The 25,237-nt window shown below is 41.0% G+C and overlaps 2 protein-coding genes and 1 long non-coding RNA gene across 7 annotated transcripts; 2 read left to right on the top strand and 1 right to left on the bottom strand.

Annotated features, from left to right (window-relative positions):
* Positions 1-288: 288 nt before the first annotated feature.
* xxylt1 (xyloside xylosyltransferase 1) lies at positions 289-16,946 on the bottom strand. 4 transcript variants are annotated; one of them, XM_068604130.1, is made up of 5 exons: positions 16,837-16,946; positions 14,391-15,022; positions 11,870-12,017; positions 6,478-6,610; positions 289-2,070 (listed from the first exon to the last, which is right to left on the bottom strand). In XM_068604130.1, exons 2-5 carry the CDS (start codon positions 14,919-14,921, stop codon positions 1,674-1,676), a joined length of 1,209 nt encoding a protein of 402 aa, XP_068460231.1. In that variant the 5' UTR covers positions 14,922-15,022; positions 16,837-16,946; the 3' UTR covers positions 289-1,673. The 4 variants fall into 4 exon arrangements, with proteins under 4 accessions (XP_068460231.1, XP_068460230.1, XP_068460228.1 ...); XM_068604129.1 differs by lacking the exon at positions 16,837-16,946 and adding an exon at positions 15,358-15,444; XM_068604127.1 differs by lacking the exon at positions 16,837-16,946 and adding an exon at positions 15,231-15,362.
* On the top strand, positions 2,655-7,154 carry LOC137804758 (uncharacterized). Its single transcript, XR_011080171.1, has 3 exons — positions 2,655-2,780; positions 5,476-5,583; positions 6,579-7,154. It is a non-coding gene; the product is annotated as an uncharacterized lncRNA (long non-coding RNA).
* Positions 16,427-25,231, top strand: LOC137804756 (serine/arginine-rich splicing factor 11-like). 2 transcript variants are annotated; one of them, XM_068604123.1, is made up of 12 exons: positions 16,427-16,795; positions 18,278-18,411; positions 21,123-21,232; positions 22,077-22,157; positions 22,243-22,289; positions 22,383-22,516; positions 23,193-23,274; positions 23,408-23,521; positions 23,710-23,799; positions 23,970-24,041; positions 24,141-24,354; positions 24,499-25,231. In XM_068604123.1, exons 1-12 carry the CDS (start codon positions 16,674-16,676, stop codon positions 24,706-24,708), a joined length of 1,410 nt encoding a protein of 469 aa, XP_068460224.1. In that variant the 5' UTR covers positions 16,427-16,673; the 3' UTR covers positions 24,709-25,231. The 2 variants fall into 2 exon arrangements, with proteins under 2 accessions (XP_068460224.1, XP_068460225.1); XM_068604124.1 differs by lacking the exons at positions 16,427-16,795; positions 18,278-18,411 and adding an exon at positions 18,451-20,853.
* The last annotated feature ends 6 nt before the right edge of the window (positions 25,232-25,237 follow it).

The following is a 25,237-nucleotide window of genomic DNA, read 5'->3' as shown; positions in this document are numbered from 1 at the left end:
AGAACTGGGTCATGTCCAGTGCCGACCAGACAAACCAGAAGTCACAAATCTGGATAACGAGAAATGCCAGCGCACGCCATTAACATGCATTGTTTTGTCTACCACCTCATAATCCTTAAGTGACTAAAAAAAGCGTTTTCAGCCCTCTAACTGATGTCTGCAATATTACTGCACGTAAAACAATAACATCTTGAAAAAAGAGTGACATTATCATATCTTTTATTTAGGAACGCAGATCACACAAAATAAACAAATTGTCAACGTTGTAAAATAATGTAGAGACAAACATCTAAAAGAAACTGGAAGCTTACTGTATTTCTGTCACAGGAATGTGGCTCTGAAAGTAATTTAACATTCATAAAAAACATTTGGCTGCTTTCTCAAGCTGATCATTCTCAATAAACACCATCCTGAATCTCCAGTTGTCTTCAACTTCCCAACTTATTAACTGCTATGTTGGTGGGTAAGAATAACAAAACAATGGGTTATGCTTTTTCAAATGTAATTTATTTCCCATCATTTCTCATTAATTTCAAAGGAGGTTCCTAGAAAGAAACACAGATATGTTAATTTGAAACTTCTTATCATTTTAAAACATAGTTAACAGTAAAAGTACAATGTTCTTCAGCAAAGTATCCTATCTTGGTCCTCAAACGCACCACTATGAAGAATTGCTGCCTCAAGAGTGAGAATCAGTTAAAAAGAGGTCTTGAAAAAAGAACAAATGTGCAATAAAACCGTCATCGGTCTAGTCAACTGAACCCTTGATGATAACGATTGTGTTTTGAATTTGTAAAGTGCAATTGGAAACTCAGAATGGAAGTTATTGTTCAATATTTACCACAACTCAATGTGTCCATGTGTGTTTTAGAGCTGTAGAGATGGTTATTCAGAAAAAAAAATATTGACCAGCTTTAGGGTGAATTCAAGGGGAGCGCATTGATTTGCAATAATCTTCATTCTGAAGCGTCGGCGGCCCGTCTTTGACTCCACTGACGGTGAAGGGCGGGCCATTCAGCTGCTTCACCCGCAGTATTAAGTGTGCATCGTCTCAGACAAATTCCTGACTGATGAATATTGAGTGTTGACATTTCTTTGAATCCGGGTGGCAGTTCAGTAAGCACAGCAAGACAAACTTTAAAGTAGGTCAGCGTCTGCTCTGCCGCTTCACTCTTTCCGAAACATGCTTGTTTGGCCTCAGACTGCAAACACAAGCAGCCGCATTCGTTCACCATTATCTTCCAACCTCTGTAATCCTCACAGCTCCCTTTTTCTACCTGCGCAAAGATGCGTTTGAAAGGAACTGTGGCAGTGTTTTGTACCCTTGAAAGTCGTATTCATTAAGGTGCAGTGACGGCCAAACGGATGCAGGAAGCTTACTTTGTAACGTGATCAGTGTATTCCTGCTAAATCTTGAAGTTGCTGGATACGAACTTCGTAACCCATATTCCATCCTTTCTATAGCTGAAGAGATGCGTGTTAACTATGGCAGCTCCTTAGTTGAGGCAACTTTGTATGGGCCCCATGGCCAGCAGGGGGCAGAGTCTATGACGACGCTAGCATTATGTGATCCAAAAAAACACAACCCTGATTTAAAAAGCAGGAAAATGGTTTCCCCTGAACTATACTGTAGATGTCACAGCCTCCATTTTGGTTTCAGTCCGATGCCTACATCAGTCATCTGGTATCGGAGAGTTACAGTTTCCATGGTAGATATAGACAAGTCCATTACAGCGATAGTACATCTGAAACACGTCTCCGTATCCGTGGTCCCGCCACCAGGTGCACAGCTGCCGGTTCCACCCGCAGGCCAACGGGTAAAACAGTTCGGGGTGCTCCATGCCGATCATGGTGAAGAAGTCCTGGTCCCCCAGGTGGCCCCTGAAGCGATACTGGTCTGCCAGTTTGGCCACATTGCTAGGCTCCAACAATTGGTTATAGAGTGCCGAGTCCCTCATAGCACCGAGGTCCAATAACATCACGCCGCTGTTGAAGCCCGGGAGGCCGTCGGGAGGAGGATCCCCCACTCTGGTCTGAGGGTTCTCCTTACGATACTGCCAGAAGGTGTGTCTGAGGAAAGACAGAAACGTGCCCACAAACAAGGCCTCAAGTCAGTCCTCAAGGTGCATCCATCTTTTGAATAAACTTTACTTATTGCGCGGGTTAGCGATGGAGCGAGCCAAGTTAGCTTGCAAACTGGCAGCTTCATTAGCCACAGTAGCTTGCCGGCTAGTCAGTACCAAATTTCCAGCAGCACCTTTAATGCAACAACACATGAATGAATGAATCTTGTGTCCTCTCTTTCTGGCTCACAGACAACCAAACCCAAGGAAAAAAGTTGCACTACCCATTTTATCAAGAGATTTATTCAAGTGGTTACAAAACATAGGATGACTGGAACATGCAGTTGTCAAGAATAACGGACAGCTCTCTAACACACAAGCCCTCTCTTGTGTTGATTAAAAAACGCGTCTTTCTCATCCTGCACTCATCCCTCTGCAACGTCTGGAGCGTGTACATCAACAGTTAAATGGCTCTCAGTATGTTCGGGCTGTTGCACGTCAAAGAAAGTGAGGGTCAACCCTGTTTCAGTCCACATTTGCTGAACAAACAGCACTGAACGAAAACACGCTGTTCCAGGAGTGTCAGAGCGTGCTGAAGTGCCAGATGCTTGTGCCAACTCGGTCCTGCCAACACACCAACTCCTCAGTAGCTCCATGACACACAGCGCTGCATTCATCAAGCATTTGGATGCACAGTAGTTACTTGCATCTCCAAAGGTAAGACCTTTTGTGGGATTTATTCATATTATTATGTCATTTTAAAGTCGACCCTGGTGAGGAAAGTTATAGTTTAGTGGTATGGATGGCACATGCTTCATGTTATGCATTACAAGTGTAAGAAAGGATCTTTTTTTGGGGGCAGACTTGACTGGCTTATGAGCCAGTCAAGTCTGTATTTGCAGGTTGCATGGTCCATTAGATTGAGTCAAGTTACAAAATATGGGAGCTTTCTAGAGTGGAAGCAGATGTTCACAGTTTATTTGTCAGAAGTAGAGTTGTGAGAAGGATAATGAAGGATAAGGGATTGCGTTACCTCACTAAAAGTTTCCGTACATTCAAATTAAATATTTTCTGATTCATGAAACCTTGCGCTCACCTGCCAGTGCAAAATCTATTTTTATAAATCCCAAATCAACCTGTGAATGGACACCGCTGGTTCAGCCGCAGAGTCACCCATAAACGGTTAATGCAGAGCACCTCATGTTGAGTGTGAATGCATAGAAACGAGCCTGCCGATCAATGGGTCACGGCTGGTTTGCCAGTTTATGTTAACGAAAATATATAAGTGCAAATTAACGTGTGATACGAAGTGAAATTAAATGTGTGAGAGGCATCATTAAACCCCGAATGGTGCATCTCACATTGCTTTTCGACAATCTGGCTTCAATTTACCACCTCAACTCCCGTCAAATTAGTTAGCTCATAACTTGTGCGTGGGAAGTGGCTCCTCTCTCAAGCGGTTCAGATCCCAGTACAGTTGACCCAAGCTGGGAGAATATTCCCTCTCCAGGCACTGAGTGTATGTTTGCATATTCAACCCCTGATGTACGAGTGTGTATTAGTTATTTATCTCTCAAGACAAGGCGATAAACCCCATACGGGAGAACTAACAGCACTTTCATGTTGCTGTGGTTCTAATACTTAGAACAAGTCCACCACTCGTTTCTGAGCTGTGGGTGTACTATTTTTATTTTTTGTACAAGTGAAGTGCTTTCTGTATAGGACAGGATTCTTTATTGCATGTATGTATGATAATATTCTTAGTACTGGCCAAGCCTGAATAAATCTACTGTAGATTAACACGAATGAATGGAGGAGTTTGTCGTCTTAAAACACAAGGAGATAGAAGACAGACCGAGCTGTTGCAAGGCAGGCAAAAAACAAGGAAAGGGAATCACCCTTTAAGTCACATGAATAAAATCAGCTGTATGCTCCTTTGATGCAGATACACACATGTGGGAAAGTGTGTAGAATAATTAGGATTCGTATTGTCGAGGGCTCCTCTCTCTCTGTGCAGCTCGATCAAATCTCGTGGGAGCAAAAGATTCTCTGAGTCATGCTTTGATATTATAGCTGACCTACATTCAGCAGCTGTAGCTTGTCCACACAGTTTTACACAATCTGTTGGTTTGGTAGCTGGAGTCTTGTGGCCTCTGTGGAGCGTTTATCATCTTGAAGACGTACACTACGTGCCTAGAGACACATTCAGGGTGAGTAAGTCAGCAAGGGAGCGTTTACACAGACTTTTCCATTCGGTTCCACTTTCTTATGTCAGAACAGCAGAATAGTGCTTTGCTTTTAAGTGTCACGGTGTCATAAGACTGTCATGTCTCATGACTACTAAGCCAGTGCTACTGGACCTATGTAACGTGTTTCTGGTTTGAAAGTAAGATCATTTACAAATAGAGACACAATTTACTTTGGTTAATTGATATTAGGTATTTGTATATTTTTTACAAACAACACTGCAGCTAGCTTTTGATAGACCCGATAATAAACATTTTAATATCTCCACCTGGAGCAACATGCAAATCAGGCTAATCTTCCATTCTTCTGCATGATATTTTGGGGTGACCAGTTATGGCTACACGCCCAAGGACCAGGAGGGGTCCTTTGATTCCTTGTTTTTTACTGCCATTGACTGCCTGCTGACGCGTCACTCAACACACGGGATGACACAGCTGAGTGCATCGCCACCCCCGAGAAGCCGAGGGGTAAAACAGCACCAGAAGTTCTGTTAGCTGTTAGCCACTCGGCTCAGTAACCGGCTGCTGCTCAGCCGCTGCTACGCGAGCAGGAAGCAATGGAAATGTCTTGTAATTTTTTCCATCATACTTTTTAAAGAACTGCAGGGTCGATACACAACGGCACCAGTTTACAATGATTTGCTTAACTACATCTGTCTCTCATATCAAATAACTCAAAAAGAGTCTGGCGAAAAGGACGATAACTTATTGCAACTTTCCGTTGGATCAGCCTCAAGTGGTGCAATAAGATATCTTTAATATAGTGTTTGGATCATTTTTAATTAAATTATCAAACTGGACATTAGTAAAAATGTTCAGCTTTTGAAAAGTGGTGAGATTTGAATGGCAAAAATACAAAATGCCTCTATGTTCTTTGTCACAATGACATCAGTTGTCAAACAGACTAGAAGGGTTCTGCTTCTGAGCTGCACAGATGATGACAGAGCAAAACTTGAGAATAATTGCGATGCGTGACACAGCGGAGACGCTGCACACAAAACAAAAAGTGCGACTTGCTTCTGGATAATGTCTCTCATTGTGCGTTTGTGGTTTTGAAGATGACACTTGTGAGCGTGTGTCTCGTCTCTGACGTTTTTAAAACATTATAAATGCAGCTTTTGGGGAAAGACGTGACATTTTTCTAACGATGAACTTTTTCTGTGCAGGATGCGTTGTGAATGCGGCTGGTGGGAGGAAGCAGCACAATGCTCCATCCATTAGCACCCAAACAGTGTGGGAGCTGAGAGACCACAGAACACAGGAAAACACTTCAGGTGAGCGGATTGCACACAATACTTGACAAATACCAAGTTTGAAAACTAAAATATAACAAAGTCCATTGACCACAGGCTAATGGTTTACAAGCCCGCTCACTGGACTCTGGCCGCATCATCTGCTAAAGAAACACTTCATGCATTGGCAGTGTCCATGCGGGCGTGTTTTAGGTTGCATTGCAGCAGTAAAGACAGATCTCCGTCTTTTCTCCAGTTCATTTCCAGCCAAATCTCCTATTGCTTTGAATAAAAGACAATCCTGATTATAAACGGAAAAATACTACTTCCATTAAAACAACATAAATCCCACATTCAGTAAGCGTGTCTCTCGGTCACATAGTCTCTCCGGTGAGGCTACAATTTATAACGGCTTCACAAAGACTGATATGAACAAATCAGAGCATGTTATACTTTTTATCCATCAACAACACAGTCAACATTCTAATATGCTGGGAGGCGAACCAGTTCTTGTCCTTCATGACACTGCACTTGGTGGTCACACACACACACACACCCCACTAATAAGTATGACATTTGGATGCATGACACTGGAATGAGCATCATTCTGTGGATCATTAGAGAAGCCACGTTGTTGCTCTCAGATACTGCATTTCTTTGTTTAGTTGGAAAATGACTGATGTGGCAGTTAACACTGCTGAGGATCTTGTGAATCTGAGAGACTTCAGATGTTCTTTCTCACTAAGAAACTGTGAGAGAAAATCACTGTTAGTGTGCAAGCGGGGCCAATTAAAACGACAAACAGCTCAGCAATAACCTTAACCCATTAAAACAACAATCAGCTCTAACCTTAACCCATTTTTATCACAAAGTATTTTGTGTGGTCCTGATGAATGTGCATCACTAACATCTGCCGTGTTGTGCCACACTGCCTACCTGTAGACTGGCTGCATCTCTCTGGTGATACCGATTACCGCTCCTGGTGGAAACTGGTCAAATTCTTGGAAAAGGTCCCTGATGTTGGTTTTGTATTTCAGGTCCAGGTCCAGCTGCACGATGCGCGTCAGGCCTGAGAGAAGAACACGACACGTTGAGAAGGCAGCATCAAACTGAAAAAACATCCATGACTATTCTAAACATGTGTAAACTGATTGCCGGTTGACCGCTTGCTCCAGTGAGTGAAGGATTAATGACAGTTCATTTTTAACCAAGTTTGCGAAATGACCAACAAAAAAACAGCGTGTATAATTATTGGAAGCGTGGCGTCGCCTCCAGAAGAACTATAACTTATAATATAACTAGAACGATAACTTCTCTCTTTTCTTTCGTAATTTATTTCCTCAATCAAAAGCAGGTAACAAGCGCTGCAGTGGCAAAAGCAGGAAGTCGTCCAGTCAACGCAGGTTGAGCGTCTAAAACAACACCCCGAACAGCCGGAGGTTCAGCTCTTTAATACACGGTTTTCCCTCATCAACATATCAGCAGCAAAGTAACATTGAATTGTCAAGAGGAGGAGAATCACATGTTCTCATCTTCCCTCACGGAAAGGGACGAGCGAATCTGCTGCCCTAATGTCAATATCCTGAGAACAGGTGTGTGTGTTGAGGCGTGCAGGCGTGTGACTGAGGTTCCCTTGAGAACCAGACACTTCTAGACACAACCATCTGCATAGCACATCGGTTGCTGACCTCGCTAACCCAACCTGAACTTTACTACACATGAATATGAAAAGCATCTACAGAAATTTAAGAAGCACATGATCAGTACTGTCTAATCACTGCTTCCAGGAATACACGGCAACATGAGACTCTGACCAGACCGTTGACAAGCTTCACACAATTAAGTGCTCAGTTTGTGCAGCGACATGTCTAGAAATTTGGGCATGACTGTACAAAAACCTAAAACCTCCTGACAGCTGGGAGTGAACATACAGTCAAGTATGTTGTGTGGATGAAAGGGTTGCGGCAGTATCCAGGATATTCAGGCCCTCATCTGTTCATTGTTTCAGTTTCCTATGTTTTGCTGGTAGCCAAGGTGACGAAAAGGTTGGGAAATACAGGAACAACAACATGATTATTGAATTGATGGAAACATTTGTCAGCTTTAGGCAAACTGTCAAATACAACAACAACAAAAACATGTAATAGCAGAAGACTGCAGAGTTGGTACACTGAGGAGATGAGAGAACTTCACTACATGGGTTGTCTGCATCGTGGCCTTCAGAGCTCAATTCAACATCATTTGAGTTTCAGTCCTTTAAAGCCACGGTGAGATCCAGCCACCAGCAACTGTAGCTTGTGTAAACCAATAACAGCTGCACACAATGTGTATTCACAATGTTACATTCTTTATTCCAGTGTGTAATATGTAATCATGAGAAGGAAAATAAAGAAACTACACTTCAAAAACAGATGATTAGCTATCAGTTTAATACATGTGCAAACAAGGAGGAAGTCTTCGTGGCAACATGTGAGCCTTTGCTCGACTAATCTCCATGCTAATGTCCATCTTTACGTTGCACTGCTAATAAAAGTGTATGTTTCTTTCTTTTCTTTATCTACAACGTTTTGCAATGGACACCAGTGTTGCTTGAAAGCCATTATAAATAAGCACAGCATCTATGTCTGGCTTCTAGAACTTTGCATCTGTAAAACAAATGGTGTGTCCATTGGGGTGAAAAGAAAAGAGGTGTCCAATGCAGGACTGTACTCAAAAGGGCCAAATATCACAAAGAAACATCCTCATTTTGGAAAAAGAAAACACTCAACAAAGCCAGATGAAAGGTATGAATGCAACTCTGGGCCCATCAGAGCTACACATTTGCTGCAAAGGTATTCGAGTGGCGGTTTCTGTTGGAACAAGTTGTGGAAAAAAGAAGACTCAGCAGTGCGACGGCAACCTGCTTTCTGTGCTCTGCAAACAAGGAAGCGGCCATCACAATGCCTCCATGCACTGTGGCAACACAGGGGCTCGGGCGGGTAATCTCTGAGTGGCCGACGCTGTTTGTTTGTACTAACGGGGCTTAACTGGTGGCAGAATAACAGGAAGAGTGGACTACTGTTGTTACAACGCTGTGGTGTGCTGGGTTTCATGTTCAATGACTCAACAGTCCTGAGAAGGTGAAGGCAGTGTTATGATTTCAATAAAAAGGGGATTGAGTGGACTAGAAGACTCCGTGTTTGTTGTACTTTTTCACATCATTCATTTTGCCTTAAGGCGATCGCTCTCCTCTAAAGATGTCCAATTATGTAGCATATAAGAGTTCTCCTATAGTAAGAATAAGCATTTGCTTCTACAATATTATCTGCCACTGCAAACATTTAACAGCCAGTTGTTGATGTTGGGTTTTGGCCGCTTTTATAATAATTTTCTCTTTTTTTTTGAAGCAATTTGCCTTGTTGTATATTTGTACACGCCGACTCCTGTTCGACCCTCGCTGACAGTTTGTCTCAATGAATCCACGTGAAGAGTTGTTATCTCTGTGTTATCAGCTCTGGGGAAACAGGATGGGAGGTCTGATTATAGCAGGTAACTCTTTGGTGCTTATCTTGGAATTCCAAGAGGCACTGATGGCAGGTGAAACAGATGGCTGTCAAGAGGCAAATCAAGATAGAACCTTAAAGCTATTGCAATAAATCATCATATTTTATATCCATCTGTTGTGAGATTTCAGGTCTGTTTGACAACAAATAGTTGAGCTACTAACTCACTTTCTCGTAACATCTTTCTCACTGTAGCGGAGCGTTTCACGCATCAGCGGCGCCACGCCGCCTGAGGTGGAAAACTGAAGTCCCAGCATGCCGAGCCCTCTGGAGGGGAAAGTGAACATGGAACAGCTCTCCACCAACAGCAACACGGCTTCATTCATTACAACGTTCACAACATTTCCATTGTGCAATTTCATTTTCCATCCTCATAAGACAGATGGTGTAAAATAGTTTTATACTTTTTTATCCATTTGTCTAGTGACTGCATATAAATGCATATAAATGATGTATTCCTTTAGTAAAAATATAGTATTTTTGTATTATATTATTGATAGCTGTTGTGTAATATATAATAGCTATTAGCTTCCATACAAATATTACAAATAGACTCCATAGGTCTAAACTAAATAAACACCACATATCTCTAACTTATAATAAACAAACACTTTTCTCTTCGGGCTGCATCGATGGTCACTGCTGACGATTCCCTCAAGCTTTTTCTTCTCTTTTGACAACCAAATCAAACTTGCTGAAATCAGAAAGTTCGCCCACTTCACAAGTTAGAGGATGTTAAATTTCAAGCTGATATTTTTATTTATGGACATCACATGCGTCTTCAAATCATAAATGATGTTCTGTGTCTACTGTGATGTTTTCTGAATGAAGAGTTTTAGGAAAATTGTACCGCCGCTCCCTCAGTTAAGACGACCCCGTTGTGCCCTTTGGAGATAAAAGAGATTCTTTAAATAGAAGCGTGTGACCACTTGGACACAAAGCAGACGGCTCATGTGGTTGATCGATAAGCATTTCAGGGACACGTGAGACACCGTTTCGGACCAGCCGGCACCCTACCATGCGGCTAACCCTTTTAGTGTTTGACTTTCTACACCAGCCGAGTCACATGTACCCATCCCACTTCCTGCTTGGATACCAGTCCAGCTATACGCACAATACATATATACATACACATACATACATACATACATCCACATATACATATATACATACATCCACATATATATACATACATCCATATATATATATATACATACATCCATATATATATACAGACATCCATATATATATACATACATCCATATATATATACATATATATATATATATATATATATATATATATACATACATCCATCCATATATATATATATATATATATATACATACATCCATATATATATATATATATATATATATATATATATATATATATATATATATATATATATATATATATATATATATATATATATATATATATATATATATCCGTTATGTTCGGGGTTTTTTTTAGTCCGCCTCTTTGTGATGATTTAAATTCCTTCATTGTAAATGAAATACTTTTATTTTACCAATTCCAAATATTATGCTTATACTACATAATACTATTCTATATATTGCTTACGCGAGTGAGCTGCTCGTACCCGACACCATCGGACAGACTCCTCCAGCGTACAAGAGAGTACTCTGAACAAATGTGTGTCATTCAAACACAAGATGCCACACTGGCAATATGTTTAGCTTCACCACAAATTACTTTTCAGAGCTGACAGCCAAGAGAAAATCTCACCCTGAATCCTTTTCTCACCAAGCACAATATTTAATTTCTCATCCTGTTTTGCTTCAGCAATCATTTCTTGATTTGAACCGGAAGTGACAGCCTGTTTTTCTGAGTAATGTAAATAGCATACTTTGATGTGTTGAAACCTGAATTTGACCACAGGGGCTGACAAGCCATCAAATGTGGACATGCGGCATCTGTCTTTGGTGGAAAGCTAAGAAATAAAGAAATGCAGCTTCCAGCTCCAGCGATTTCTAATACCAACCTGTTTATGAAAATACTTTTTTATGCACAAAACTGCTGAAAAACTCTTTGCTTCAGAGTGGAAAACTAACCCTAACCCTGCACCTTCTGTTCATGAAACGTGAAGCCCTATTATATTCTTTTTTATTATTATGCATAAATCATAACTAAAAATATGATGGTGTCCTGCTGTCTGCTAGACAGAGACTTTAGGTTCCCTATGTGTGCCTATGACAACTTTTTCTTCAAAGCGCATGTGTGTACGTGTCCCATCCTGCACATCCAGTGAAATAAACCCCGACAGAGGAGATGGCTGCATCCGTCAGCACCAACACGGGGGGCACTAATGTGGGCAGCAGCGACAGAACACATCCTGCCTCCCTCGCTCCCCAGGGCCTCTGCAGCATGCCACGTGTCGGTTAGATACCTGCCCAAGCTGCTGTTTCCAGCTGTGCAGCAGCAGTGCCAGGATAGAAAAGTGAGCAACTGAATAACCTTAAAATATGGTCTACCAGAGAAGAATAAGAAGAATCATAAAGCTGTATTGAGTAGCATACAGCAGTTATGCAAAAACAACCTTGCTTCTCTTAGATGTAATATTTAGGTCAGGCAACAGTTTGACGTTGTTTTGTCTGGAGATGTTTTATCTCATGATAGAAAAACTCAAAATAGAGTTTAAAAAAACAACAACCCACAAACAAGTCACCAGATCCCATGAGGCCACCTTTGGATTGACTTAAGACACACGTAGATCAGCCATAGTTTTAGATCCAAATATGACAAAATATGCTTTTTCTTACTTTCAGGCATGATGTGATGCATGGCAACAGACAGGAAGAAGATGGCGTCGCTGTAGTAAGCCCCAGAGCCAGCGCTGAAGTGCTTCTGCATGGCCTCCACAATAGGGAATAGCTTCTTTGTGAGAGCCGACACGTCATGAAAGAACACCTGCAGATCAACACAGAGGGATTCATGTTAGTACTGCAAAGTCCCATCTGCAAAGCGCTGGGAATATATGGAACTTTAAAGATATTCATGAGGCCGTTGGACCATATCACCCTACAGGAACATGTTCTGATAGCACTATGTCCACAAGTTGTGATATACACCAACGTTGGGAATGTTCTTTGAATTAAGCTTGCCAGCGAACAATAAGTGGAGTTACTCCTTTGCGCGTTTCCGTTCATTTCAGAACAAACTAAAAATGACAAGCCGTGCACAGATGAAAGGAAGGTAACGTGGGAAGTGACTCAGAGGAATCTGACACTTGCTCTCAGGGCATTACAAACGACTACTTGCCCCGTGCAACTTCTCAAATAAAGCTTTCAATGTCCACCATTAGTAAGAAAACCATGGTGCAATCAGAAAAAGGTATTTTTAGAACATCCATAAAAAATATGGAAAATATGCTTCATCTTTTTACAAACCAAATTTCAATAAATGCACGACAGCTGTGAGGCGTAAGAATCGCGCGACACAACGAATCGATGATGAAATTTGTTGCCAACTTTCTTAATAATTGATTTATTGATTCGTTGCTGCAGCCCTAAACGTAACATTTTACATTTCAAACATGACAACATGCATCGACACGTCAGTGCTCTCTGGTGGGCAAAGGTACGTGATGGAGACACCGTTTCTAAAGGACCTCAAGCCTAGTTTGGTATTACTGTACATTCATTTCTTGCTACTTTTCAGCTGACATGCACACAAATAAAATATCAGCAATATGATCACAATATGCCTCACAGTCAAATTCAGTATTAGTCCGGCTGTGCTATGCGCTACAGGCTGAGGTTAGTAAGTAAGATTGAATATCTCACAATATTTACACTGTATTTCCACAGCAGCGCTTCTAAATCATGCTTTTGCTGAAGTTTAAGTTAATACAACAAAAAAGGGTTTCTTATTGCCAAAAGGTTTGGACAGTCCTTTGTGAGGCCTTTAATTAAGGACCCTTGCAATTTGATTTCTTTGCATTACTCTTCGACCTCCCCAACAACTTGCGAATACTGCCAATAATGTGTACTACACATTTTACAAATGTGTTTTGCATCTAGGCTAACTTTGTTATGCACAGAGCAGTTACTCGTAGTGGCTGAAAGACGTGGGTGGGGAGATAATCCCTGCATCGCCGTTTGGACTGTGTTCTTGAGAAAGAGACCTTATCTGGTCCTCTAACACCCTGGTGTAACCAGTGTTAACAGATCTGTTTATTATTTGTGTAGCAGGTCTCACAGTCCTTCACCATTTGTCAGATGTTGTCAAGTATTATGCATCACTCTCTTCAGCTGTGCTCCTAGAATACTTTCAGCCTGGAGTACAGAGAGTGAAATGAACAGGAAGCAGTCCGACCCACAGGCTCAAAACTGCCAAGATGCCAAGCTGAGCAAACCTCCAACCAACCAAAGCAGGCGGGGGATCAGGCTGAGCTACTAGAGAGCTGTAACAACACCAGATGTTGTAATGAGACATTGCTGAGAGAAGAGGCCTAGCTGGTGAGGAGGATTTGGGAAAAACAATAAGTAACTTGTAAACACGTTTATGACCTTGTGCTCTGTGACGAATGCAAAAGAAGAGAAACAGCTGACATTGCATGCAACACAAAGAGCAATAGAGAGGGGACATGATCCTCTGCTTTGGAAGAGGCCACCGAGAAGCTGAGCAACACGCTCATAAGAGAGGGATTCCGTTGGCAAGCCAACACTGCCCCCATGTGTTTCAATATTAAATAGCACATCCAGTAATGTTCTTAGAGCTCAGGTCAGTATGCAAGTTCAGTAACTTTAATAAAACTACAAACTGCAACGCATACCCCATCCATTCAGCGATCCACAGGCATGTGGAGTTGTGAAAAGCCAGCGGGCCGTTTAAACTACTCACTCAAGCTTTTTTTTTAAAACATTTTTTATATTCTTTACACAAAAAAGAAAATTCTACGAAACAACACCATGAATTTGTTCCAGAAGAGGCTGTCCTGAAGTGTTTGCCATTTCCCTTATTCATTTGACTGTTGGGTCCCCATGTCTGTGACATCAGACCTGAATGAGTATTTTTAAGTTTAGTATAAACCTAAATGGTGTGTGTAGGCAACAAAAACACTCATTTTCAGAAGTTATCTTGACAACGCTCTTTTGCATCTGACTCGGAAGTGTTGAACTAATAAAAAACATTTGCATTCTGTAAGAAACTGTAAGAAAAACCAACCCACAATCTCAATGGTATCAAGTTATTTCAATTCACAAAAAGAAAAATGAATATATATTGAAATCAACAGATAACAGACCCACGGTGCAAACACATTTTTTTTTGACTGCCTACCTCATATTTAAATGTTGCATCAAGGAGAAACTCCTGCAGCATCCTCTCTCCCAGTTCTTTGCTGGCCTGGTCGCTCACAAAATGAAGGACCAATATCTCTCCTTCAGCGAAGTCTCCATATTTTACCATAGACAACATGGCCACCCTGAACTTGTCCTGCAGGCTCCGGCTCTTGTCCACCTTGGTGAACATCATGAGTGCGTGGTAGCGTTGGTCACCAGAGTCACCGCTCTCCCTTTTCCTGGACCCCTCACTCTCTCCTACATCTCCAACTTCCTCTCTTTGCTCTTCCAATCCAGCTGGGTGTGAAAGCCTGGTGTCTACAGTTAGGTCAGCATCATTTCTGTTGCCGTTGTGCGTGGCATGGGTCTGCTTGATCCTCTTAGTGGTACTGGAGAAGTTCTGTCTCTCGGAGCCAAAGTAGTAAAAAGCTACAACAGCAAGTGCAGCAGCCAGGAGAAGCACAAACTGGTAGGACCTGAAAGTACTGATCCTACCCATGATTCTGGCTACTAGTCTGATGAAGCCCATATCTCCTTGTTGGTGTCATGAGAACGGGAGTGTACAAGGGACTACTTTCATTATGTGTCGTTCCAGTTCATAGTTGTTTTTGGTACGTTACCAACATGTTCCTGTAAGTGAAAGAATGCTCATGTTAGTCTTGATGCACAGAGATGACGCTGCCAGCCCAAAACAGTGATGAAGGTTTTAATCGTATTTACTGACTTCTGGCATGTGACCTTCACATTTCGCTTGTAAAGCTCTAATTCCTTATTGTTGCAAAGTACAAAACACATGATTTAGCAATAATAAAAAAAGGACCGAAGGGCCGCCACTTGCCCGTCTCGCCTCATAAATGGCTGCAGTTCCATCTTGCAGCCGTGTTACTAGATGCTTGCGTGCATGTATCGATGCTAACGTTACACTGACATGTATCGACTGTCATATAATACAAAAATGTAAATACCTGCAGTCACAAACACTGCAGCAAACTGTTGGCATGCCAACTGGTAGCGAGGGTGCTACGTTAGCGAGCAACGACTTTGCGCCTCACGTGATGACGTGTTATGGAGCGCGTCGAGTTGCTCTACGAGGCTGTTGGTTTAAACCGACCCCAAAGCCACCAGCTGTTTGATTGTTTAAACTGGCTGACGTATTTTTTGCATACATGTGCCGTTCTTTTATTACGGCGTCTGTATTGCTGTGTTATTTAGATAAGCAACACGAAATTAATGCTATTTGAAGACCACAAGCTAAAGTTAGCAGCCAAGCAGCAAACGCTGTGACACATTTTTAGCCACACCCACTTTGGCTTCAGCCGTATTCAGAGCCGTGCTGTGTTTACGTGTAGTAGGAAACGTGAGTCTTAGCAGCGAAGGAATTACATTTCCATGTTGTCCTGACACATTTCTTAAGCCTTTATTTTTTTGTGATTGTATATTTAGGATTCCACAGTTTAAATAACTGGATATTCTCTAACAATTCTTAAAGTACATCAACAACTTACTAGTGGAGTTGCAGAAATGTGTCAAATAGTTTCTACATCAGCAATTATACTATAATATATTCACAGTATGGTTAAAATAAAACATGATAACATACACAATAATTCCTAATAATATACTAACTATAAATTAAAGTGCAGAAATGCCAGACAAATGTTTAGGTCATTTACAAAAAAAGTCTCTCATATGTTAATTTTTTTTATCAGAGAGTACTGACAAGTGGACTTTACAAATGTAAAATAACCTTCAGTATGTAAATCTAAGTGATGTATCACGTTTTTTTTTGTTGTTTTGTTATGCGTTTATGAATAATTATAACAATGTTAAATTCACCTATATCTCAGTATCTTCCTTTAAAAAAAACAGTACCGGTCAGATATGATGTAAGAATATTTTTGAAATAGTAGTAATGCCGCTCATATTTTTTTCACCATTGGAAAGTCGGAAAACAACCAAATACATCATTTTACGAGAATGGGATAATTCGCGTAAAATCCATAAATCCGTGTTTACAAACTGCATGTGAACGCGCCAGAATCCCTGCCTCGCGACATTTTCAGCAGCGGCATTGTTGTTGCTCATTTCATACGGTCGTCGTCGATCTGCCACTAGCAAACGTTAACCATCTATCTATCTCCGTGAAGAAAATGCACGTTTTTGCAATCGCCTAAGGTTGTTTTCCTCGTAAACATTAGCCTGCTCGTCTTTTTTTGTTATAAATTCAGCCCCGTCGCTAGCATACAGCTAACGTTAGGTAGCTTGATTAGCAGTCTCGAAAATGAATTCCAGCACCCACGTCATTCAGGTGACGAACGTCTCCCCGAGCACGACGTCCGAGCAGATGAGGACTCTGTTCGGATTCCTCGGAAACATCGAGGAGCTGAAACTTTTTCCGCCTGAGTGAGTATTGCTAACTGTAAACTGGTAACTGGTTGTCTTACCTAGCGTACAGAGGCTCCTGAGGCCTGTGGCGTCGGCTAGGCCTCGCTGCTCGCGCGAACGTTTGCCCGCGCCTTTAATTACGAATACAGCAGCAGCAACTCCCCTTAACGACGTGAGGGATACGCGCTCGTCATAATTATGTTGTGTGCATACGTGAGGGATTTATGTAAATTACATGTCTACCACAGACACCGAGACGGAACCACACAATTAACAGACATCGTCTTTGATAATCGATCATTCTTATCACGCCAACACGGCCAGGCTTCAACTATGTGTTGTGGTTATTTTGCAACAATCGTTTATCCCCCAAGTGTCTTTTATTCATCAACAGTGGCCACTGTAAGTAACTATTATATTAGTCAAGTTGAAATACCCAAAGAGTTTTAGTTTGCAATGATATTATGAACATGAATGTATATATTTGTGTTTAATACATTATTATTTGATGTGAATAAATTGACTAATAGTTTCATCCTGATCAATGCTAGACATTAGCCTTTGTCTTTCTTCAGCTTTACATAATTGTTACTTTATTAATTTCGTCATTTTCTCTTTTAGCCCCTCAGAAAATTTATAGACAAAACAATTATTTTAGTTATCGGAGAAAATAATTGTTCGATTTATCAACATTTTAAATCAACATTAGTTAAAACCTTGGATGTATCTGCTGCAGCATCTTATTAATGTTGTAAATGCTGCAGAGGAACAAATTGACACAACTTGGTGCCAATATTGTTAGTTATTGACTTCCTGTAGGCAATCCATTGGGTTCCCAGCATCTCACTTTGAATGTTAATGAGCTACTGCAATCAAAGTGTTTTAACATTGACTATAGTAGAAAATAATTTTTCTCTGCTTTGTATCTTCCTGTATTGAATTACACATGACTTCTCAGCAGGTAGGACATGGGGAGGACTGTAAGCACAACAAAGGTTCAAAGTGTCAGTGATTGGCAGTGATATTTGATTCCCAAAAATTGTCGATGAGCAATGTGCTTATTTCAACATGTTATAAGAAAATCTATTAAGATATTTTCTTGATCGAAGCAGAGTATATATAATTCAGAAAGTGTGTGAGAGTGTGCAGCCTGTCCATTATTATTATTATTATTATTATTATTATTATTATAGGTATAATATGTAGCATTGTCTGTAAACAAACGGCATCCTATTTTGAGATCATTGCATCACTTAGAACAAAGCGGTGAATCTGAGCAATAAAAACGTAAAACAGAAATCCGCACCTCTGCACCACACTAGCTGGGAAGGTGTCAAAAAGGGATTTAAGATTGTTTTTTTTAGAAAAATGCTGCATATTGTACCTCCTTTTGTTAGTTGTCCCAGGGGACAAAACCTAATAAATCAGGTTGGTTTGAAGAAGACATGTTGGGTCTCCTTGTTTGTATTCTTTGCACAACATATCTGTATTTTCTTCCAGTGACTCTCCCTTGCCTGTGACTTCACGTGTCTGTTTTGTAAAGTTCCTTGAGTCTGAGTCGGTGGGAGTTTCCCAACACCTGACGAACACCGTCTTCGTGGACCGAGCTTTGATCGCGGTCCCTTTTGCTGAAGGTGGGTGTTCATTTATTCTTGTCTCGCTCACATGACTATCTCTGAATATGCATCACAATGTGTAGGTTGTTTTGGTATAATTGCAAAACACTCTGAGCCATTTATGAGTTCTTTGTGGCCAAGCGAAGTTCGCTAAGCTTTTCAGTGCTTGGCATTTCTAGGTTAATAAAAGGGAAATGTACATTTGTGTCCATGTTTGACAATCTAGCTGTAAACTTCTCTCTCTGTTATTTGTGTTGTGGTTTTCATAGTGGACAAGTCATTTGCAGAGAGTCCCTTCCTTGCTGGCTGAAAGTGGTCCTCTGCTGCCATCAGGAGATTAGAAAAATAATGGCACCAGGCTCGCAAGCCCCCCCCCTCTCTCTCTTTCTCTCTCTCTCTCTCTCTCTCTCTCTCTCTCTCTCTCTCTCTCTCTCTCTCTCTCTCTCTCTCTCTCTCCTCTGTGCAGTCAAATATTAACTCTTTATTTTTATTTTCTCTCTCTGTTCAAGGCATTGTTTATTAACAAAATGAGCCACACAACTCTTCAGCAAAATAGGGGTATGGACTTCAAGCTTGAACCATTTCTGATCCTCTATTTATATTTGAACAGTAAGCGCCCTGGGTAAGCCTGCTGTAAATGTCCCACTGTGCTTAAACTAATAAATATCAATATTGCGTTTCAATTCATGTTATCCACACTGTCAGCAAATGTCAGCGAGGAAAGATACTGTAGGTTAATTGCTTTGCGTCAATTCCAGCGACATCTTTTCACGTTTTGTACACTTCTAACAAAGTTGTTTAATCTTGGGAATACTATATCATTTATTTTACCCAGCATACATGTCGTTGATTTCCGTAAAAGATCCGTGCACATTCATATGCAATGCTGTAGGAGACCATTGAAGATGCTTCATGTACAACATGGGGTTTTCAGTTTGTTGTCTCGAAATATTTATAGGTTTAACTTGGGCAGAGCTATGTTTGGAGTATGATTAGGTAACCAAACTACAGGTGTAAGTTGCCCCCCCCCCCCCTCCTCCCTAACAGGTGCAACAAAATCTAGCAATAGAGGGAGGGCGATATCAATCTAGGACAGTCTTGCAGGTCCACACAGTTATCAGAAGAGGTCTAATCAGCCAAAGCAGCCAAAACTTTACCTGTGTGAGTCTTCATTGTGTGACTTTGTTTTCTTGATGCATAGCTGTTCATCAAACATCCAAACTGGATTTCCTTATTAAATGTTATCATGGCCTGGTTAGGCTATTGGAGTGCATTACAAAGCAGTATATAAATACTGGATCTGGACTTGGTATTGGCAGAATGCTGATATTTAATGGGTAAAATGTTCCGGACAACCTACACCAGCACAGAGCATGCAGATGCTGTGCATGCTAAGATAGATTTTGAAGGTGTGTGTGTGTGCCGTCAGCTACACAATTACTTTAAAGTTAATTAGCATATAGTTTAGTTATAATCATGAGAAGCACACAAACTGGCGTTGGCATTTACTTGCTCTTATTTTACATTGTGCATCTGTATTTCCAAATTCACAAACACGGAAGAGATAAAAGTAGTTTTAAGCCTCTACTTGATGTTGCAGTAAAAATGCTTTTTATTGATCCTCTCCACACATAACTCTGAAAGAGTTGAGTGAATCTCACATTTAACAGTGGTGTTTCTTTTGTTGTTGTGTTTTACAGTTCTTTTTCCTGGTTCAGCCAGCCCTATATACCAGGCCCTGCTGAAAATGCCACCAACAGTTTTGTCTTCTGCAGCCTTATCCTGTTTCTCAAGTGTCCTTTCTGTTTTGTGTGTGTGTGTGTGTGTGTGTGGGTGTGGGTGTGTGTGTGTGTCTCTCTCTTCCTCTCTCTCTCCCTCTCCCCTTTTTAAAGATGTAAAATGTCAGATAAAAAAATAGCCTGTTTTCAGATTGCACCATGGATGATCATCTCCATCAGATTTTCCCTTTTGAATTTACTGTTTGATTTCTTCAGCTTTGGCCACATTTGTCATTTTATCTCAACTTTTGCTGGAAATAGCCCTTAACTGTTTAGTGCAGTTTATTTTTTAAATTGTTTAGTGTTTTTAGTGACATACTGTTGGCCAAAACCTTGCAGTAGTGTAGCTTCTTAGCAATACTTTATTTGGTAGGTTTTTTTTCTTCTTTTTTTGCGTGGAATTGTACAAAGTAGCCACCAGCAAAAGCCCAGAAAAGGTAGTATGTCTGAACCTTTTCTGTTTTTGTATTGGTAATGGTAAGTAATGTTGAAATGTACCCTTGTCTACACCCAAATCATGAACTTTGTTTTCTGTATCTCAATGTTTTTGTGTGCTTTATAGCGAAGCAGCCGGCACGAGTCGCTTGTTCATAAAACATCTAATGAAAGTTGAGAGCACATCCCACGGGACAACCGGCTGTGCTTGCTTACGTTTGGTTCATGACTTAAAAAACAAGTACAGGTGAAAAAATCTTGGCAGTGTTGATCACAGTGTGTATTGTGACTTATAAATCCATAGCTGCTAATCATACAATCATACTTTCACACACACAAAACAATCAGGGATCAAGATTTACAGAAGAGATTAAAAAAAAGTGCATTTTTTAATTTCTTTTTTATTTATTCATTATTTAAATACAGAGTAGTTGGACAGAGGTGGCTTGTCAAGTCTTTTTTAAGTGTGCATCAATGTTTGCTTGGAGCGTGGACTGAAATGTTGTTTTTCTCCAGGAGTCATTCCTGATGAATCTAAAGCTATGTCGCTGCTGGCTCCAGCCAATGCCGTGGCAGGAATGATGCCGGGGGGAGGCCTTCTTCCAACACCTAACCCTCTGGCATCAGTGAGTTTTGAGATTAAGTTTGACTCTAAAGTATGCATTATGTTTAAGATCATTTTGACTTCCTATCTTTTTTCCTTTTTCCATTGTAAATAGGGACGGTTATCTTTTTTTTTTCCCCCGACATTGGCGCTAAACCAATACTTTTTAAAACAAAACCGGTGCCTGAACCAAATTCTTTTATTGTAAAGGCAATTTTTTTTTTTCTCATGAAATTGAACAATATATTAACTCTTTAAAGTATATTAACAATAAATACATACAAAACACTTGACTTGAAACTACACTTTCAAACTTAAAAACTTCAAACTTGAGCCCCGATGAATGCAGTGGCTGCGCTCTGATTAGTGCTATTTTAATAAAGTATTGATACTAAAAAGATGCAAAATCCAAACGTTTTTAATGTACAGGTACTGCGCTATTTGTTTTGTATCAGTATAAAAAAAAGTATTTAAATTGGCTCGGGCACCAAACTCTGCGTTGTGTTTGGGTCCGGTCGGTCCCGGACGTCTTGGACCCAAACCCAATGGTCTGCTCCGCTTCGTGAAAGTGACAGATTCTTCTCTCTTTTTAAGAGGACTTGTTTGCCTCTGGATGACTTGATCTGCAATGATTATGTAATGGTCCTCGTGGGATTGAAATCAATACTAAATGAGTCTTTTGAACTGAAAACAAGATGCCGTCAATAGTGAAAGCGCGTTGTTGATGAAGTAACACTAATTCAGTTTATTGAAACGCGCTGCTGATAATTAAAACTTGATGCTGTGTTGCGTCTGCTGGATGCTTGATTTGTCGTGAGTGCTGTTAATTTAGCTCTGCTTAAAGTGTAAGGTTGTCTGTGTTTCAGATGGGAGGGACACCGTTTGGAGGTCCGAGCATGGAGCAAATGGCTGCCATGGGAATGCAAGGCCATAACATGAACCCCCAGGTCAGCGCCTTGTCAGTCACATTCATAGTGGCTGCATGCGTCAAAGAAATGTCTTTCTAATGGTAATTTCCTCTTTATTTTTCAGGCTCTTTCTGCCGACTTCCTGAAGCTCATGCAGTCCATGGACCCCAAGTAAGAAACTTTGCACACTCTCATTCAGGTTATCTATTAAGCCTAAATACTTTTTGGGAAGAAAAATAAATAAATAATTCATGGCACTTGCAGACTTAATCCGTTAGCGGCCGGACTGAACTTGAATTCGGGGATGAAGAATGATGGCTCCAACAAGGAGATTGAAGAGGCCATGAAGAGAGTCCGAGAGGCCCAGTCGCTCATCTCTGCAGCCATTGAACCTGGAAGTGAGTGCTCAGTTTCCTGGTGTCCCCTTTTCCAGAAAGCCCTGCTGGTTTCATGGAGCAGTTTGTCGGTGTGGAAACGGGTCATAAAAAAACTCACAGATCTGATCAGCACAAAATATAAAAGAGAGAAAAGAAAACTTTTCGAGATCTCTGGCATAAAAAAAAAAATCATCGGGTACTAATTTCTAATGTCAGATACCGAGACAGATACATAGTTGTTTGAGTATAACAGCTACTAACAAGGCTAGCGACTATTTTGAAGTCAGTGTGAACACAACAAAATGTGAATGTTATCCTCTTCAGTGTTTTTATTTCACTTCATAAAAACACACAATTGAAATTATTATAAAATTATTGTAATTTATTTGTGATGAAAAACAATTCTGGTCATTAGTAGTTTTATTGATTAACTGCTTGGAGCTGTTGTAAAAAGGTCATAATTCCCTCTTTAATATCCATTTATGTTTTGAAAACATCCTGTTGATGCACACCGTGATCCGAGCGGTCAGTTTCACCACGACATTTTATAAAACATTAGTAATGAATTAAAAAAGCTAATGTTTTATTGAATTAAACATTGTGTTGGAATTTTTTCAGCGTTGCAGTATGTGTTCCATCATTTGAGCAATACGCCTCTACTACCCGGGAGATACTGAACCTTGTCATTGTTTTGCAGATAAAAAAGATGACAAGCGCAAACATTCCCGCTCTCGTTCACGGTCGAGGCGTAGGCGGTCCAGATCTCGCTCAAAACACAGGTGAACCCACTGAGTCTGTGCTCCAGCAATGTTAGATGAAAACAAAGTGACACACACAAGACATGAGCAATATAATTGATATCTGACAGTGATTTTCGATGTTTTAATATGTGATACTGCTTCATTTTGGCAGACGTTCAAAGAGTAGGTCTCGCCGGAGGTCCCATTCAAGGAACAGGAGGAAGTCCAAGAGTCCACGCAGGAGGAGGTCCCACTCCCGTGAAAAAAACCGCCGCAGTAAATCGAGGTCAGCATCTCCACTGTTGTCCTCGGTAGATAAATTGCTGCCTCATTAATTTACTTGAATGTATTGCCGACTACTACTAAGGAATTTTGTCGCTGAGTCTTTTTTCACTTGCAAGAGATAGCAGTACATCTTGCCTGTAAGGTGCTGCTGTTTGCTAATGTTGTTAACCTCGCTTGTGTCTTGATCAGGGACAGGAGGAAGGAGGAAAAGTCAAAGAAAAGGTCAAAGACGCCCCCCAAGAGCTATAGCAGTGCCAGGAGGTCTCGAAGCATTACCCGGTGAGTGTGAGAGCAGCGTCTTGATTGATGCTCTGGTGAATCACAGGCAGCCCGTCAAAACGGTTCATGGGTTTTATAGTCATAAAAGCCAATCATTTGAAAAGTCTGCAGTCCACGACTCGGTAGGAACGACCAAACCATTAACATTTATTTATCTGACTTTGTCTCAGGAGGCACAGGCGAAGCCGCAGTGCAACTCGGTCCCCCAGGAAGAGGCTGTCCAGGTCTCCGTCGCTCAGACGGTGAGAAACACTCTTTACATGCAGTGAAATAGAGTTCAACGACTGATACACTTTGTCATGTTAGTTCGACCACTGAAATGATCCATTTGTCCTATTCAGTCACAAGAAAGAGAAAAAGAAGGACAAGGAGCGTGAGAAGGAACGGGATAGAGACCGCCGGGAGGACCGCCGGGAGGACCGCCGGGAGGACCGCCGAGAGGACCGGGACCGGAGCAAAGATGAACGGGAACGCTCGGCCAGCAAGAAGAAGAAGAGCAAAGACAAGGAGCGAGACCGCGACCGCAAGTCTGATAGTGAGAAAGGAGATGTTAAGGTATGTTTAGAATATTGTTTTGAAATTTCTGGCAACTAACCTTTTGTTTCACTAATTAATGTAACTGTCATGTGTCTCTATCAAGTACAGTAGAAATGCCCCAAAAATAATCATTTTTTCATTATATCCTAATTGTCCGGACAGGTGACTCGGGATTACGATGAAGAGGAGCAAGGTTATGACAGCGCGAAGGAAGGAGGGGAAGAGGATGACGATGAGAGGAAGAGCGACTCTGACTCGGCGTCATCCCCCAAAGGCCAGGAGGAGATGGAGAGGTCAGAAGGCCTAACCCCCAAAAAGTCCAAATTGAATGGCGATGACCACCACCAGGAAGACATGGAGATGAGCGACTGAGAAAACAGCCCGCACAGTGTTAACTTTCCACTTTTATATTTTTAATATAGCCCACATCATGTCTGTGCCTGATCACTCGACGTTAAAAAGAATGATTTGTTGTCTTACCTGTAGAAGCATTTGGTGAAGGAGGTGTTTAGAAGGAAAGCGGTTAAATACTTTTTGGAAACAAGGACTAAAATATGAATAATGTAAGACGTGGTTTTAAATAGTCATTGCTGTACTTTTTTAAGATCCTGTTTATTTTTTTTTTAAATTGCCTTTTGTGTTTTGAACTTTGTCTTCCTGACAGTAGAATACAAAGCATTTCCCACTAAATTTCTGTCGATGTAAATATTTTACTTGTCGGGATACAGTCGTCTCTTCCTTCTGTGACTGATGAGTCACTTAACGCCCAGCACCAAGTTTATGGTAATGTTTTGGTTGCTGAACAATTTTGCTTTAACTGTAATGCACGCAGTCCTGTTTCAGATGACCTTACTATTTACAACATGTGGTAAGTGTACACTGTAGATCGAAATGTGTTGTT

The sequence above is a fragment of the Clinocottus analis genome, unplaced genomic scaffold, assembly GCF_023055335.1.
Source record: "Clinocottus analis isolate CAN_PGR_092001 unplaced genomic scaffold, fCliAna1.0.p SCAF_62, whole genome shotgun sequence".
Lineage (NCBI taxonomy): Eukaryota > Metazoa > Chordata > Actinopteri > Perciformes > Cottidae > Clinocottus > Clinocottus analis.
Note: the sequence above shows the minus strand (reverse complement) of the source record. Positions and strands in the feature narration are given on the sequence as shown.

Excerpts from the sequence above, each read along its gene's own strand:
- LOC137804756 (XM_068604123.1), top strand. The coding sequence starts at position 16,674 with ATGAATTCCAGCACCCACGTCATTCAGGTGACGAACGTCTCCCCGAGC. Across the intron at positions 23,800-23,969 it reads AGGTCTCGAAGCATTACCCG|GAGGCACAGGCGAAGCCGCA; the intron begins GTGAGTGTGAGA and ends ACTTTGTCTCAG. Across the intron at positions 24,355-24,498 it reads GTGAGAAAGGAGATGTTAAG|GTGACTCGGGATTACGATGA; the intron begins GTATGTTTAGAA and ends TTGTCCGGACAG.
- xxylt1 (XM_068604130.1), bottom strand. The coding sequence starts at position 14,921 with ATGGGCTTCATCAGACTAGTAGCCAGAATCATGGGTAGGATCAGTACT. Across the intron at positions 6,611-11,869 it reads GCATCACATCATGCCTGAAA|GCCTGACGCGCATCGTGCAG; the intron begins GTAAGAAAAAGC and ends TTCTTCTCTCAG. Across the intron at positions 2,071-6,477 it reads GAGATGCAGCCAGTCTACAG|ACACACCTTCTGGCAGTATC; the intron begins GTAGGCAGTGTG and ends GTCTTTCCTCAG.